Source organism: Ranitomeya variabilis, chromosome 8, assembly GCF_051348905.1.
Source record: "Ranitomeya variabilis isolate aRanVar5 chromosome 8, aRanVar5.hap1, whole genome shotgun sequence".
Lineage (NCBI taxonomy): Eukaryota > Metazoa > Chordata > Amphibia > Anura > Dendrobatidae > Ranitomeya > Ranitomeya variabilis.
Window position 1 is genome coordinate 40,645,970 of NC_135239.1, and position 18,047 is coordinate 40,664,016.

General features: G+C 44.4%; 1 protein-coding gene across 1 annotated transcript in view; it reads right to left on the reverse strand.

Annotated features, from left to right (window-relative positions):
• Positions 1-18,047, reverse strand: part of LOC143788426 (histo-blood group ABO system transferase 2-like) — a 59,210-nt gene that overhangs the window by 13,406 nt on the left and 27,757 nt on the right. The window contains exons 2-3 of the mRNA XM_077278097.1: positions 14,900-15,016; positions 6,940-6,990 (exon numbers count right to left, since the gene is read on the reverse strand). Coding sequence (XP_077134212.1) covers positions 6,940-6,990; positions 14,900-15,016 — 168 coding nt within the window. The remainder of the gene's footprint in view (positions 1-6,939; positions 6,991-14,899; positions 15,017-18,047) is intronic.

Consider the following 18,047-nt stretch of genomic DNA (forward strand, 5'->3'; position numbering starts at 1 on the left):
TCGTCACATCGTTGGGTTCTCTGTCCATCACGAACTGTCGCACTTCAGTTGGGCAAAGACGGAAGAACTGGTCTTTGATCATCAGGTCTCGCAGCTGTGTAAAGGTGGTCACTGACAGTCCTTGGGTCCACTGGTCAAAGTGGGTCCCCAGTCTATGCACCACATCACTGTAACTGTCGTGTGGGCCACGTAGGAGGGTCCGAAACTTTTTACGGTACACCTCGGGTGTAAGCTGGTACTTAGCTATGAGAGCCTGCTTGATGGCCTCATAGTCACCATCTTGTTCTTGAGGGAGTGCAGCAAACGCCTCCAGAGCTTTTCCTCTCAGCCCTGGTGTCAGGTACCGTGCCCATTCTTGTGTAGGCAGCTGGTACTGTCTGCAGGCTTTCTCAAAGGCCCGCAGAAACGTGTCCAAGTCCCCATCCTTTTCCATAACAGGAAAGTGGTCGGGCCGGGGCTTTGGTGTCTGAGCGCTGCTGGGCTCACGACTGGACTGGGACGACCCCTGCATTTGCAGTCGGGCCATCTGCAGCTGGTACTCCCGCTGCGCTTGGGCCTCTCGCTCGGCTCGCTGGGCCTCTCGCTGGGCCTCTCGCTCAGCTCGGGCCTCAGCCTCCTGCCGGTATTGCTGAATCAGCTGCCGACGTCCCTCATGGTCGTCAGTGGGGAATTCTTTCAAGGCCGCCTGCAGGTGGGGGTCCAATTCGCCCGGATTGCTAACAGGGCCAGCATTCAGTGGTTGGACCTCTGCTGCAGCACCATGTTCGCGGGTGCTGGCATCTGCGGCTTCTGGGCCCTGTGAGTGGTCTAGAGCGGCTTCCCATTGCATCAGGGCTGCGACCAGTTCGCTTTTGTTTTTGCTTGCATAGTCAATGTGCTGTGACTTGCATAAGGCAACAAGGGTGTCTCTGGTCTGCTGTTCATAAAAGGCTTCTCCCAGCCCAACCATGGTTGCCAAATAAAAGATAGGATAGAAAAACGAAGAAAAAGGGAGGGGATAATTACCAGTACACAATTGTCTCACAACTAATAAACACTGAGTTCGTTCTCCAAACTTATTTGCGCAGAGTTCTCGCAAGAACTTTCTGCAAGTTTTTAGTGAAAGGAATGATTGCTCAAACCAAATCACTAATGCTCTAATATCCCACCGCCTTGCCACCAATATGTCACGATTCACACCGTGACTGTCAAGATCCCTTAGCCGCTGCCCACAATATGTCACGGATCGGGGTGACTTTAGACCAGCAGCCGGCTGTCACATGTGCAGGGGGCTTATCCTAGTTATCCCTCCACTGCCACAATGTGATGAAAAAACACACACGAGGCTATTGACCTCTTGTTTACAGCAGGGGCTTATTTTAGGTATCCCACTGCTCTTCAGTATACCATGAACTGCAGGGATTTGTGTATATCCCGCTTGCAGTTCCACTTAAACCTTGCAGCTCTCTGGCGCCCCCCTTTCTCTCAGGTCAGATTAGGTACTGCACCTAGGGTGATTAGTCGCCAGAAACGCTGCCTGCTATGTACTGGCTATTGGGTGCACTGCAGCGACGCGATAACTACTCCCACTCAGGCAGGAACAATAATTATCAAGCCGCAGTCGCTACAGGGACCCCCAAAAGCTGGCACACGGTCGCTGCCACCAGCTCCAATTGAACGGGTCTGGAGCAAACCCCAAAAAAACAGTAGCGTAATTCCCTTCAGAGACAGGGTACGGTTTAGGGCAGGAAGAACGAACTAGTATTGAATAATATACCCCATAAAAGATTTTTAGGCAGTGTTTATAAAATATTTTACAAAGATGTTACAAATGAGACAATTGCAAATATGTACAAGGTAATTATGAAAATAAAAGGATTAAATGAAGAAAAGGTAACACTCACATATTCTCAGATCATTGCATTGCAGGCTAGGCTAGGAGAGCTTTCCATCTATCCCAGTGCATTGGCACTCGCAGTCTGGTCGCTTCAGGTAAAAACTCACAACTCTCCTCTCTTGGATGCCTGCCAGCACTTAAAACCTACAGTCTGTGACCTCACAGAAAGGGCCTGGTTTTCCAACTCCTCCTACCTCTTCGGTTTCACTAACTGGGCATTAAATATATCTGATGCCCGTAACTTCGCTACAGAACATAAAATAATCGCACCATACCCATCGTTCATCTCATAGTATCGTGGGCATTCCGATGAGATCAAATATGTCCTATTTGTCACGCACACTGACAGAGAAATCCCTACCTCTGTACCAGATGGAGCTACAAGCCTGTGATTAGAGTGATGCGTAGATCCTCCGAGTGTGATTATGACGATATATTTTGGTGTTCGTAACTTAAACGGTTTGCATAATATCTTCCAAAAACAGAACAAAGACCTTCCATGCGTTCTAGAAGTTTCTCTAACAGTTCCTGCTAACACAAATTTCTCTTGCAGCTATGCTAGTCGTAAATACCTTTCGTCAATAAAACTCCCCCACATGGCAAGCTCTTCTACACAGACAGATAGAAACACAGGGAAGGAAAGAGAACCAGAGAGAGAGGGGGTTTTAGCCCCCGCATGCTAGCAAGAAAACTAACTTATGATATTTCATACCATATCGTGACAGGAGACTAGAAGCTGCCATAATATGATTGGCTCTGTTATATATGAGTCGCCCGCCTGGGCCGTGGGGTACTCGGTACCAGGTCCGGTACTTAAAGGGGATGGCCCTGGGCACCCAATTAAAGGAAACGGTCTTTTAGGGGTCTTATGAATACATTTTGTGAGGCCACCTGTGGTATTCGATCAGTAGGGACCGACGCTGCTTAAAGGGGTCCTCTGGGGTGATGGTATGGCAGCTAGATGGTATTACTTCCCACTGGTGAAGTAAGTCCCCAGGGCTCCCATTGTATGGTGAAGATGGTGGGTGGTGCGATGAAGAACGAGGACACAGGTTTGCAATGTCTTTACCTGGTTTACTGTAGCTCCAGGCAACCGCCGTGCAGGGCACCAGACAACAGGTACAGGCAGGGTCCGGCCGGCTTGGAAGCGAATCCAGAGTCTCCCTTACCAGGTGGAGATCAAAGCCTTCCTCCAAGTGCGGTGGTGTTGTAGTCCCTTACTGCCTAAGGCTTTCAATAAGGTCCTCACAGTTCCTCTCTGTCACCCATAAAGGTCAGGACACAACCCATGTGAAAGGTGAACTAGGCCTTTTTACAGGGTCTCTATCATGACCCAGGCCCTATAGATATCACTGTGTCTCCTGGGTATCAATGCAGACAGGTGATGTACAATCCAGCTGACCTGCCGGTTTCAGATATGCCACTATAGAGTTCATCATGGCCACGGTCTTCGGGCTACCGGAATCTGCACTAACCAGGGAGGTAGCCACTTCTCAGCTCTGCTCCACTGGTGTTGTTCTCCTGCGCTTTCTCCCTCCTGCACTCTTTCTACAAGCTGTTCTTCCTTTCTGTTTCCTTCTTCCTCCAGGAGCTGTAGTACCTTGGACTACACGGCCCCTTCAGACTTTCTGGCACTCACTGCCATCTGCTCTCTTCAGGTCCCCTGACAGTCTGCACTGTCTGCTGTCTGGGACGAACTGTCTGCTTTCCCTCCAAAACCAGAATATATCAAGGGGAGTTCACCCTGAATCTGAGTTCAGAGCTCCCCCTTCTGGTCTGGAGTGTGAACGTGTTGTATGTAGTGTTTACCTGGTGAAAGATATCCTTCATCGCTTCCAAGTGTGACACCACTATCGCCATGGGGAAAGCAATACCACTGTGATGACCAGGATCCTGGAGCATCACACATACAGGCGATGATCAGATCGCTTATATGTTGCAGAAATGCTCACTTGTTATGAGCTCCGACCACCGGACGGCGCTCATAGCATTCCGGCATTGACAACCATAGAGGTCTGCTGGAGACCTCTGGTTGTCATGCCAACCCATCGGTGACCCATGATCACGTGACAGGTCACAGATGAGCAGGACTTCTAGTGCGCTTGGTGGAAGCATGTGTTAAATGCTGCTGTCAGAGATTGACAGCAGCAATTAACTAGTTAACAGTCACGGATTGATCGCTGTTCAAAACAGCTGACATGTGCCGGAAAAGATGTGGACTCAGCGTCGGAGCCCACATCAAAGGGAGGGAGTCCGACATCGGCATACTATTACATCCTATGTCGGAAAGGAGTTAGAGAAATATTATTAACTTTGCTTTCATGTTTTGGGTTAAACAATGTTTTATGAAACTCAGTATTGTTAACATTTTGGAAATTGTTCTTGTGTTCAGTGAGGTATTAATTAAAAAATTGTTTTTCAAAGAGGGTATACAAATTTATTCTGAGAATTGTATATGTTCTTGTTAAGGGTAAGAGGTTTATGTGCATCTAAAGGTTTTTAAGTCTTGTTTTATGTTTTTGTTGGACGATATATGGTTAATATATTTATTCCACATGAATAGTCGAGCACATGCTGCTAGACATATATAGGAAGTGACGTGTACAGGAATTTTTAAAGAAGCTCACTTCCTCCCATCAAAGTTTTTATCCTCTTAATATATTGCAATCATATATATATATATATATATATATATATATATATATATATATGTATATATATATATATATATATACAGTTAGGTCCATATATATTTGGACAGAGACAACATTTTTCAAATTTTGGTTATAGACATTACCACAATGAATTTTAAACAAAACAATTCAGATGCAGTTGAAGTTCAGACTTTCAGCTTTCATTTGAGGGTATCCACCTTAAAATTGGATGAAGGGTTTAGGAGTTTCAGCTCCTTAAAATGTGCCACCCTGTTTTTAAAGGGACCAAAAGTAATTGGACAGATTCAATAATTTTAAATAAAATGTTCATTTCTAGTACTTGGTTGAAAACCCTTTGTTGGCAATGACTGCCTGAAGTCTTGAACTCATGGACATCACCAGACGCTGTGTTTCCTCCTTTTTGATGCTCTGCCAGGCCTTCACTGCGGTGGTTTTCAGTTGCTGTTTGTTTGTGGGCCTTTCTGTCTGAAGTTTAGTCTTTAACAAGTGAAATGCATGCTCAATTGGGTTGAGATCAGGTGACTGACTTTGCCATTCAAGAATATTCCACTTCTTTGCTTTAATAAACTCCTGGGTTGCTTTGTCTTTATGTTTTGGGTCATTGTCCTTCTGTAGTATGAAATGACGACCAATCAGTTTGGCTGCATTTGGCTGGATCTGAGCACACAGTATGTCTCTGAATACCTCAGAATTCATTTGGCTGCTTCTGTCCTGTGTCACATCATCAATAAACACTAGTGACCCAGTGCCACTGGCAGCCATGCATGCCCAAGCCATCACACTGCCTCCGCCGTGTTTTACAGATGATGTGGTATGCTTTGGATCATGAGCTGTACCACATCTTCCCCATACTTTTCTCTTTCCATCATTCTGGTAGAGGTTGATCTTGGTTTCATCTGTCCAAAGAATGTTCTTCCAGAACTGTGCTGGCTTTTTTAGATGTTTTTTGCAAAGTCCAGTCTAGCCTTTATATTCTTGATGCTTATGAGTGGCTTGCACCGTGCAGTGAACCCTCTATATTTACTTTCATGCAGTCTTCTCTTTATGGTAGATTTGGATATTGATACGCCTACCTCCTGGAGAGTGTTGGTCACTTGGTTGGCTGTTGTGAAGGGGTTTCTCTTCACCATGGAGATTATTCTGCGATCATCCACCACTGTTGTCTTCAATGGGCGCCCAGATTTTTTTGCATTGATGAGTTCACCAGTGCTTTCTTTCTTTCTCACGATGGACCAAATTGTAGATTTTGCCACTCCTAATATTGTAGCAATTTCTCGGATGGGTTTTTTCCTGTTTTCACAGCTTAAGGATGGCTTGTTTCACCTGCATGGAGAGCTCCTTTGACCACATGTTTACTTCACAGCAAAACCTTCCAAATGCAAGCACCACACCTCAAATCAACTCCAGGCCTTTTATCTGCTTAATTGAGAATGACATAGCAAAGGGATTGCCCACACCTGTCCATGAAATAGCCTTGGAGTCAATTGTCCAATTACTTTTGGTCCCTTTAAAAACAGGGTGGCACATGTTAAGGAGCTGAAACTCCTAAACCCTTCATCCAATTTTAATGTGGATACCCTCAAATGAAAGCTGAAAGTCTGAACTTCAACTGCATCTGAATTGTTATGTTTAAAATTCATTGTGGTAATGTCTATAACCAAAATTCGAAAAATGTTGTCTCTGTCCAAATATATATGGACCTAACTGTATATATATATATATATATATATATATATAGCATTGTATACTTACAATTGCTCCTTTTGCCTTTCTACCCAGCTAGTTCTTCTCTTTTCTCTGCTCTGTGTAGAAGCAGGAAGAATCTTGTACCTGTATTAATCATTCCCCTCTTCAACTCCTGACCCAGCTGCTCCATTCTCCTCCTGCCAAAGACTTTTGCAGTGACTAATGACTCATACAGGAAAAATTGACCTCCTGTTTCTACCTAGATATTGGAAGGATTCAGCTAGCCAGTTTTCAATCAAGTGATATCATAGACTTAATGGAAAACAGAAGAATTAGCTAGGTAGAAAACCAAAATGAGCAATTGTAAGTACACAATGCAATGTATTATGATGATTATTACAATATACTAAGAGGATAAAAACTTTGATGGTAGGAGTGCTCCTTTACTGAAGTAAGAACGGAATATGTTGAAAATGCCATGTAGGAGTTTTACTGGTGTTTTTATTAGAATAGATAAAAAAATGAAGATTCAAAATTGAAATGGTCGGTGTGTTGGATAATCTTGCCTTTACATAGTTACATTATAATATATTGTCATGGGAGCATTCAGGTACCGCGGTTGAGCTGCAAAACCTGACACAACCAATGACCAGTGTGGCACCAATCAAAATTCTGGTAATAACTGCAGCTTTTGCCATTTACCTGTATGCAGGTTTACGATTCTCATTTCCAGACTGTTGGTCATTTTGTTCCCTGTGAGAAGAATTGAACAAAAAGCTCAAATGTGTTGGAAAGCCATAGCTTCCAAGGTACAGGTAACAAAACCACTAAAGAATAAACAATCTACAATAGCACAGAACACCCAACAATGAATTGCAGTGATGGATGCAATAGCTGCCATGAAGCAGTCCCAGCCTGGATGACAGGACTGCATGGAAAGCATTTGGAATAGGGAAAGCTTTTGGAATAGGGGGTATCCATCATAGGGGTCAACAAAAAGTTAAAGGGAATCTGTCACCAGATTTTTGCCACCTAATCTGAGTGCAACATAAGACCCAGATTCCAGCAATGTGTCAATTACTGGGATGCTTTGTGTAGTTTTATTAAAATCACTGTTTTGTCAGCAGGAGATTATCACTAGAGGACTAGTAAACCTGCTGCTAGGTAGTCCTCAATATTCGTGAGCTCTTTATAACCCCGCCTCCACCACTGATTGCCAGCTTCCTGTCTATGAACAGTGTACACAGAAAGCTACCAATCAGTAGTGTGGGCGGGGTTATGCAGAGCTCAGCATTCAGATTGAACTCACAATGCCCAATCTGTCGAAATTGTCAGCCTCATTCACTTGTAAGACATGGTATTGTTAAAGAAAAAGAGAAGGTGGCACTCACCATGTAAAAACCCTTTTTACTCAGGTCCTTTTCAAACCTGCAGGCAGAAAGGGAGAGGGAGATAGAGGGTGCGGCTGGTCAGATGCTTCCACGGGTCTCTATACACAAATCGTCTGGCCAGCCGCACCCGTTCTCTCCCCCTTACTTCCTGCCTGTGTGTTTTAAAAGGACCTGAATAAAAAGTGTTTTAACGTGGTGAGTGCCACCTTCTCTTTTTTGTGGACATTTATATTTTTTTGTTTCCCCATTCAAGGAACCTAAAAGCAGGACACCACCTTTATTTACTGGCATTCCATATCATGTGGAATACATAGCATTCAGATCTCCAGCCATGATTACCGATAGTGTTGAGACATTTAATTTTCTTTGTATTTGAATGGTTGTATTGTTATTGTGATAGTGGCTCACACCTGTTGAATCCCCACCAACTATACATTTATCACCGATCTCATTGATAGGTCATTAATGTTTTTAATTACATAACTCTTTACCAACATTGGATGTACTGGTATTTCCAAAGTCTGTTCACCATGTATGATGAGGGCTTAGGAGCTGAGCCTACATCTTCTCCATTAATTGCTGGTTGATCTCCGATCGCTGCTGTTAATCCCTTACATGCAGCTGTGAATCTTTTATAGGGGTATTTTAAGGGCTTAGTTTCAAGGGAAACTCATGGGTCTGCCATGGTGGAGCTTCTGTAAAGATCAGTCAGCCATGAAGAACATCCTCTCTGATATTACACTGGGGCTGAACGCCCATAGTAAACTAGGCTAGTTCTTGCCACTGGTACCATCTGATGACAGAGAAATCAATAAGATAGGGGCACGTCATATCTGCTTGAAAAGTGTCTAGGTAGCACTGAACCTGGCTATTCTGGTATTGCATCTTTGTTTGCTGATGTCCATCAGTTTTTGCATTGGCAGATAAACCAACTGGTCCACCATGTCGTACGTTGAAATTGGAGCTGCTGCCTTGCATATGTGTAAAATTGTTAATTTTGTGGAAGAAAATTGCACTTATGCAATTCAAATAATTTAGTTTTTAATATTTTAAACAATCCAGTGCTATAATTTTTCCCATTTTGACATGTCCTGGGCAGTGTCCGAACACTCGAGGAACTGTTATCCCTGCAGGGAGCAAATAGGGGTCACCTGGCCATGCATGAGGTTGGTAATAGTGATGGGCGAGTGTACTCGTTGCTCGGGTTTTCCCGAGCACGCTTGTGTGATCTCCGAGTATTTGTTAGTGTTCGTTAGTAGTGTTGAGCGATACCGTCCGATACTTGAAAGTATCGGTATCGGAAAGTATCGGCCGATACCGTCACAGTATCGGAATCCAATCCGATACCGATACCCGATACCAATACAAGTCAATGGGACTCATGTATCGGACGGTATCCCTGATGGTTCCCAGGGTCTGAAGGAGAGGAAACTCTCCTTCAGGCCCTGGGAACCATATAAATGTGTAAAAGAAAGAATTAAAATAAAAAATATCGCTATACTCACCTGTCCGACGCAGCCGGGACTTCAGCGAGGGAACCGGCAGCGTTGTTTGTTTAAAAATCGCGCTATTACTTGGTTACGTGAATTCCCGGCTTGTGATTGGTCAGGTCGGCCATGTTGCCGGGACGCGGACCAATCACAGCAAGCCGTGACGAAATTACGTCACGGCTTGCTGTGATTGGTCCGCGTCCCGGCAATATGGCCGCCCTGACCAATCACAAGCCGGGACGTCACGGGAGGCTGGACACGCGCTCATTTTAAAATGGGCGCGTGTCCAGCCTCCCGTGACATCACGGCTTGTGATTGGTTGCGCCGCGATCAACCAATCACAAGCCGGGAGGCTGGACGCGCTCATTTTGAAATGGGCGCGTGTCCAGCCTCCCGTGACGTCACGGCTTGTGATTGGTTGCGCCGCGATCAACCAATCACAAGCCGGGAGGCTGGACGCGCTCATTTTGAAATGGGCGCGTGTCCAGCCTCCCGGCTTGTGATTGGTTGACCGCGACGCAACCAATCACAAGCCGTGACGTCACGGGAGGCTGGACACGCGCCCTTTTTAAAATGAGCGCGTTTCCAGCCTCCCGTGACGTCACGGCTTGTGATTGGTTAATGGCGGCCATGTTGCCGGGACGCGGACCAATCACAGCAAGCCGTGACGTATTTTCGTCACGGCTTGCTGTGATTGGTCCGCGGCCCGGCAACATGGCCGCCCTGACCAATCACAAGCCGGGACTTCGCGTAACCATGTAAAAGCGGGAATTTTAAACAAACAACGCTGCCGGTTCCTGCGCTGAGGTCCCGGCTGCGTCGGACAGGTGAGTATAGCGATATTTTTTATTTTAATTCTCTATTTTACACATTTTAACATTAATGTTGTTCCGATACCCGATACCCGATACCACAAGAGTATCGGAATCCCGGTATCGGAATTCCGATACAGCAAGTATCGGCCGATACCCGATACTTGCAGCATCGGAATGCTCAACACTATTCGTTAGTGATTTACACCTACTAGCCAGTCTGAGTACATGTGGTGGTTGCCTGGTTACTAGGGAATTCCCACGTGTTCAGCCTGTCTAGCAAGTGTAAATCAACCAGCTGAGGTGACAAAAACTAAATCTCCGAACACTAACAAATACTTGGAGATCACCCAAGCGTGCTCAGGAAACCTGAGCAACGAGTATACTCACTCATCACTAGTTGGTAACAGTACACTGTGCAAAAAGATTCAACAATTAGAAAACTGATATTTTTCTCTTATTACACCGATCCCCTTTAAAACAGTTTAACAGTTTTTACCTTTCTGACCTGCACAGCCCAGGGGCCTTGCACACGAAAAATTGCAGGAAGCACATAGTGGTCACCTGGTCATACATGTAGTTGGCAACCATCCACTGTACAAAAGATTTCCCTGCTAAAATGCCAATTCTGCTGCCCAAAAAAAATCTGAAAAATTTTGAAAAAAATATTTATATTCTTTTATTTCATTTATGAAGTTTCAAGAATTTTGGTTGGGTAATATTCAACAATTTTGCCATTTCTCACAAGCCTTAGTTATGAGGATTCTACTGGGAAATTCTACCCAGGCACAGTCATATTAATATTTGATCTTGGAAATCAAGGTCCCAGAGTCTGGAGGAAGAGTGGAGGGACAGACAATGCAAGCTGCTGGAGGTCTAGTGTGAAGTTTCCACAATCAGTGATGGTTTGGGGAGCCATGTAATCTGCTGGTGTAGGTCCACTGTGTTTTATCAAGACCAAAGTCAGCGCAGCCATCTACCAGGAAATTTTAGAGCACTTCTTGCTTCCCTCTGCCGACAAGCTTTTTGGAGATGGAAATTTCATTCTCCAGCAGGACTTGGCACCTGTCCACACTGCCAAAAGTACCAATACCTGGTGTAAAAACAACAGTATCACTATGCTTGACTAACCAGCAAACTCATCTGACCTTGACCCCATAAAGAACCTATGGGGTATTGTCAAGAGGAAGATGAGAGACACCAGACCCAACAATGCAGACGAGCTGAAGGCTGCTATCAAAGCAACCTGGGCTTCCATAACACCTCAGCAGTGCCACAGGCTGATCGCCTCCATGCCACGCCGCATTGATGCAGTAATTGATGCAAATGGAGCCCCGACCAAGTATTGAGTGCATTTGCTGAACATACATTTCAGTAGGCCAACATTACGGATTTTAAAATAATTTTTCAAGCTGGTGTTATAAAGTATTCTAATTTACTGAGCTAATGAGTTTGGGGTTTTAATTGGCTGTAAGCCATAATCATCAACATTTTCAGAAATAAACATTTGAAATAGATCACTCTGTTTGCAATGACTCTATATAACATATGAAATTCACTTTTTTGTATTGAAGAACTGAAATAAATTAACTTTTTGATGATATTCTAGTTTTGTGAGATGCACTTGTAGCTGAGGCTTCCAGCTTGCATTAGTCGTCTATTCACAGACTCATTAAAGTGTGTATATATAGTGCAGTTAAAGCCGCAGACAAGATACTAAGAAAAAATGTTGTGGTATGCAGCTACTAATACAAACAGGGCAAGTCACATGTTACCTTGTCACGAAACTGACCATTTAAAAAAAAATTGGAACTCTCTCACAAAAGTTTGATAGAAACCCCTATGTAAAGCTCATCAGGACGTAAAGGCAGTTATATGACTCAGTTACCTGTCCATTTTTAAGGGAAATTAGGGGGATATTAGTAGGAAAAAATATCACCTCCCGACGCGTTTCTTCCCGCTCAGGGATTTATCATGGGATCCAGAAGTCTGGTTGGGAGGTCTGTAGCAGGAGGTGAGAGTACGGACCCCCAACCAGACTACTGGATCCTCTGATGAATCCCTGAGCCTGAAGAAATGCGTCAGCAGGTCGTCTTTTGTCCTACTAATATCCCCCTATTGCCCTTAAAAATGGACGGATAACTGAGATATATAACTGCCTCTACATCCTGATGGGCTTTACATTTTGGTGATATTTATCAGTCAGGACTTCTATCAAGCTTTGGGTGAGAGAGTTCCATTTTTTTTTTAAATAGTCAGTTTCGTGACGAGGTAACATGTGACTCGCCCTGTTTGTATTAGTAGCTGCATACCAAAAGGTTTTTTCTTATCTATCTAGGATGCGGGCTTACCTGCACTATATACACACTTTAATAAGTCTGTAAATAGACGACTAGTGCAAGTTGGAAACCTCAGCTTTAATACTTAAAGTGAACCTATCATCAGTTTTGGCCGATATAAGATACGGCCATCACTTTTCAGGGTTTATATACAGCATTCTATAATGCTGTATATAAGCCCCCAACCCGACCTGGAAAACTGAAAAATAAGTTTTATTATACTCACCTGGGGGCGTTTCGGTCTGATGGGTGTCGCTGGTCTTGGTCAGGTGCCTCCCATCTTCTTGTGATGCTGCCCTCCTGCTTGCTTCTCATGGATGACGCATCCCTGCATCATCCACACAGGCTCCCGGCATCGCGTTCCTGTGCAGGCGTACTTATCTGTCCTGTTAAAGGCAGAACAAAGTACTGCAGTGCGCAGGTGACAGAAAAGGTCAAAGGGCCCAGAACCTGTGCAATGCAGCACTTTGCTCTGCCTTCAACAGGGCAGATAAGTACGCCTGCACAGGAGTGGGATGCCGGGGAGCCTGTGTGGATGATGCAGGGTCGCATCATCCACAAGAAGCAAGCAGGAAGGCGACGATCATAAGAAGAAGGGAGGTGCTGGACCAAGACCAGCGACACACCTCGGACCGGACCGCCCTGCAGGTGAATATAATAAAACTCATTTTTCAGTTTTCCGGGTCGGGTTGGAGGCTTATATACAGCATTATAGAATGCTGAATTTAAGCCCCGAAAGGTGACTGGCGTATCTTATATCAGCCAAAACTGATGACAGGTTCCCTTTAATTATATCACAAACATAAGTGTAACTGTGGCCGTGACACATTACCTTCCTGGAACTATTAGCGGATGACAGCTACTTATATGGTGCATACTTTTCACCTGTTGTTCCATTACGCCTATTGCTGCATATAAGGAGGTAATTTGCCAAATCTTCCTTATTATTATGCTTTTCAGATAAACTAATTAGGCTACCACACTCTGTATACTGGGGTCTGTTGTATGTGTTGTGTGTGAATATATATATTGTAAGATTGTCGCCGGACAAGTCCTTGAGGGGAGATATGTGTCATCGCGGCTATTAGCTGTGGTGATGTGAGCTCGGAAGCATGCTCCAGCCCTTATAGTGCTGAGAGAGGTATCCGGCCATTCCAGGGCCAGGTATTACGAGCAGTCATAAGAGATGGATGGGAAGGACTGCTCACATATCCCAACCCCCAGGGGTGTAGTTTGGCAGATAAAATGGAGGCCGAGTTTCTCACTTAGTGTCTGTGGCTGGAGGTGTGGAGACATCTAGTGTGTGTTGCTAAAGGCACACACATCTATATAGACAAAAAGAGAAATGATCCAGCTGGAGGTGGAGGCAGTTCAGACTTCGTGAGACTTTATTAGACAACTAAAGCGATAAATAGTTCTTCAAACAGAAAAATCTTTACATAGCAAACACCTGGCACACCAGTGAGGAGGATCAACGCGTTTCAACGATGAAGTCTTACTCATGATCATGATTATTAGTTGTCTAATAAAGTCTCACAAAGTCTGAACGGCCTCCACCTCCAGCTGGATCATTTCTCTTTTTGTCTTCATTTGCTGTAGGCGCTCACCCCGAACCGTGCTGGGCGTTGGCAGGTCTGGGGATTTCGTCTAAGACCGGTAAGCTGACTACATTCCTTTTTTCTTTTGTTACACATCTATATACACACATATATACACACTGCTCACAAAATAATGGGAACACTAAAATACCACATCCTAGATATCACTGAATGAAATATTCCAGTTGCACATCTTTATTCATTACATAGTGGAATCCGTTGAGAACAATAAAACATAAAAATGATCAATGTGAATCAAAATAAATATCTGGATTTGGAATGATAATCAAAATCATTGTGTTGTTATATTGTGCTGTTTCGTTGCTCTGCAATAAGGTTTGCCCGCTTTAGAAGTTTGTCCTTCCTCTCTCTGATGTCAGTAACCCCTCCCTTCTTCATTCACTGTCTGTCAACCATCTTAGAAGCCCGTGTGTTTTCAGCTCAGGTTCTGAAAAATCTATTTTAGCTACTGCATGTGGGTAGAACTACAATAATTCAGCTGGAAAATAAATCTTAATCTGAAATCTTCATGCATGCCTCCTGCCGTCAAGTTCAAGTTATCTAACGATATCACTTGAGTAAAGGTCCATAGAGACAGCCATAGAAACAGTGTCTCAAGCACCCTACACTCTCAGCTTAGTTATGCAGTCATACTACACACACTTTCCGGTAGCAGATCATTCACTCGGAGGATACGGGTTCATTGTTCTCAAGATCACTGGGCTTCCAGCCATCAAACCGCCAAAAACTATACATTTATCACCAATCTCATGAATAGGGCATCAATTTTTTTTTGAGAGATCTTTAACTCCTTACTGATATTGGACGTACTTGTGTGTCCCGTTGGTCTTCCAATTGCAATGTTAGTCATACTGCTCCCATATTAAGTGTCTAACACCTCTCTAGCCTTCAAGGTATCTGACAATTATGTAGGGACAGTAACATTAAATTGTCAGTTGACTTTTTTCAATTTATTCATTTATTACTAACTTAGTTACAACGCATAGTTTATTATATCAATGTGGCACTTACTTGTTATTTCCACTGTTCAGAAGTAGTTTCCTCTTGCAGTGCTCCAGTTCTATAGACTTTTCCATCACTTTCTGTGAACAATCAATACGTGGTTCTTGTATTTCGGATTTCAGCATGCTGTGAATGAGGGAATTAAAGGAAAACTCTTAATGAAAGCTGTAAATATGCAGGGACGAAGCTATAGGTGAAGTCTGTATTGTGCTATCCCTTTGTTATTAATCCTACAAAAGTATAAAGTGATTGACAACTTTCCATTTTGGGTTTTCTCATATCTGTCTTGAAAAATTTTCTAAAACTGTGAACGTTACATCTCTACCCTGACCTCCTCTAGCGACATCCGTCTGTGTCGGTTGGAGCTACCGAACTTACCCTTCAAAAGGTGCTGGTCCTACAGGAAATGTTTTGGTCAAAATATATGGACTACACAAATATTGTCCACGCTGATATACTGGTGTGATTGGGCATTTGTGGGGCATAGAGTTGAGCGACTTTCATTTTTTTAAGATCGAGTCGGGTTTTGTGAAACCCGATTTTGTCCAGAGTCGAGTCGAGTGCAGTCGGCCGATTATCGCTAAAAGTCGGGGATCGACCGAAACACGAAACCCAATGCAAGTCAATGGGGAAGCATAGTCGGCAGTGAGTGGAGGCCAGGAAAACACCTACAGTGCCCATTTTAATGCCAAAAACATCCATTCTTGTTTCTGAAGCTTGTCAATCTTAATTAACTTTATAATAATAGTTGGGCATAGGGAATTGGGGGTCATTTGGCAAAAGTTGTGGGGGGAGTAGGGCCGGCTCAAGTTTTTCGTGGGCCCAGGAAATGCGGACTACGTCACGGCGGTGTTGCAGGGAAAGGTAAGTATTTCAACGTTGCAAGTGCTGTGATCCTGAGCAAGCAGGGGGGGCCCACTCGTTCGCATTGGCACTGGCACAGGGCCCCTCAAAGTACAGCGATGTGTGTTTGCATGGCGGGGGCGCCTCCCACCAGCAGTGACACTTTTGCGTACTCTGAGGGGCCCTGTGCCAGTGACGTCGCCAACGAGTATGCCCCCCCACCTGATGAAGGAACCTGCACTTTCATCTGCACCTTCCTCTCTGTCCCTGTGTAAGGTGGTATAACATGCGGGAAGGGGAACCTTACTTTCAGCAGGGTCAGATTCTGGCTGTGTAGAGTATAAGGGGAATGTAGTGGTCTAGGTCAATGTACCAGCAGACTCATCTAGCAGTGGCTGGGCAATGGGCAGGATGAGGAGGAAACAGATATAGGGCCAAAGAATAAAGTAGGCTAAATGCAGTTCAAAATTGGTAACAGGACTAAACAGGCGGCATTGCTTTGTTCAGTGGAGTAGCAAACGCAAGAGCAGCAGACACTGTTTCAAGGGCATAACCACACTAGTAGGCCAAATGCAGTTTAATATCTGATAGTATAGGGCGAAAGCCAGAATGTGGAAGCTCAGCTTTGTTCAGTTGAGGACAACACCAGGCAGGGGCAGACAGACACCTTTAGTAGGCCGGAACAGCCAATTGCATTTTTAAAAATGGTAATTTGGAACTGAAGGTTGAAGCTCAGCTTTATTCAGTTGAGGACAACACCAGGCAGGGGCAGACAGACACCTTTAGTAGGCCGGAACAGCCAATGGCATTTTTAAAAATGGTAATTTGGAACTGAAGGTTGAAGCTCAGCTTTATTCAGTTGAGGACAACACCAGGCAGGGGCAGACATTCACCTTTAGTAGGCCGGAACAGCCATTTGCATTTTTAAAAATGGTAATTTGGAACAGAAGGTTGAAGCTCAGCTTTATTCAGTTGAGGACAACACCAGGCAGGGGCAGACAGACACCTTTAGTAGGCCGGAAAAGCCAATTTTAAAAAAAACCAGCAGTTAGTAAGAGGCAGAAGGTAGAAGCTCAGCTTTATTCAGTTGAGGACAACACCAGGCAGGGGCAGACAGACACCTTTAGTAGGCCGGAACAGCCAATTGCATTTTTAAAAATGGTAATTTGGAACAGAAGGTTGAAGCTCAGCTTTATTCAGTTGAGGACAACACCAGGCAGGGGCAGACAGACACCTTTAGTAGGCCGGAACAGCCAATGGCATTTTTAAAAATGGTAATTTGGAACTGAAGGTTGAAGCTCAGCTTTATTCAGTTGAGGACAACACCAGGCAGGGGCAGACATTCACCTTTAGTAGGCCGGAACAGCCAATTGCATTTTTAAAAATGGTAATTTGGAACAGAAGGTTGAGGCTTAGCTTTATTCAGTTGAGGACAACACCAGGCAGGGGCAGACAGACACCTTTAGTAGGCCGGAACAGCCAATTGCATTTTTAAAAATGGTAATTTGGAACAGAAGGTTGAAGCTCAGCTTTATTCAGTTGAGGACAACACCAGGCAGGGGCAGACAGACACCTTTAGTAGGCCGGAACAGCCAATTTTTTTAAAAAACAGCAGTTAGTAAGAGGCAGAAGGTAGAAGCTCAGCTTTATTCAGTTGAGGACAACACCAGGCAGGGGCAGACAGACACCTTTAGTAGGCCGGAACAGCCAATGGCATTTTTAAAAATGGTAATTTGGAACTGAAGGTTGAAGCTCTGCTTTATTCAGTTGAGGACAACACCAGGCAGGGGCAGACATTCACCTTTAGTAGGCCGGAACAGCCAATTGCATTTTTAAAAATGGTAATTTGGAACAGAAGGTTGAAGCTCAGCTTTATTCAGTTGAGGACAACACCAGGCAGGGGCAGACAGACACCTTTAGTAGGCCGGAACAGCCAATTTTTTAAAAAAACAGCAGTTAGTAAGAGGCAGAAGGTAGAAGCTCAGCTTTATTCAGTTGAGGACAACACCAGGCAGGGGCAGACAGACACCTTTAGTAGGCCGGAACAGCCAATTGCATTTTTAAAAATGGTAATTTGGAACAGAAGGTTGAAGCTCAGCTTTATTCAGTTGAGGACAACACCAGGCAGGGGCAGACAGACACCTTTAGTAGGCCGGAACAGCCAATGGCATTTTTAAAAATGGTAATTTGGAACTGAAGGTTGAAGCTCAGCTTTATTCAGTTGAGGACAACACCAGGCAGGGGCAGACATTCACCTTTAGTAGGCCGGAACAGCCAATTGCATTTTTAAAAATGGTAATTTGGAACAGAAGGT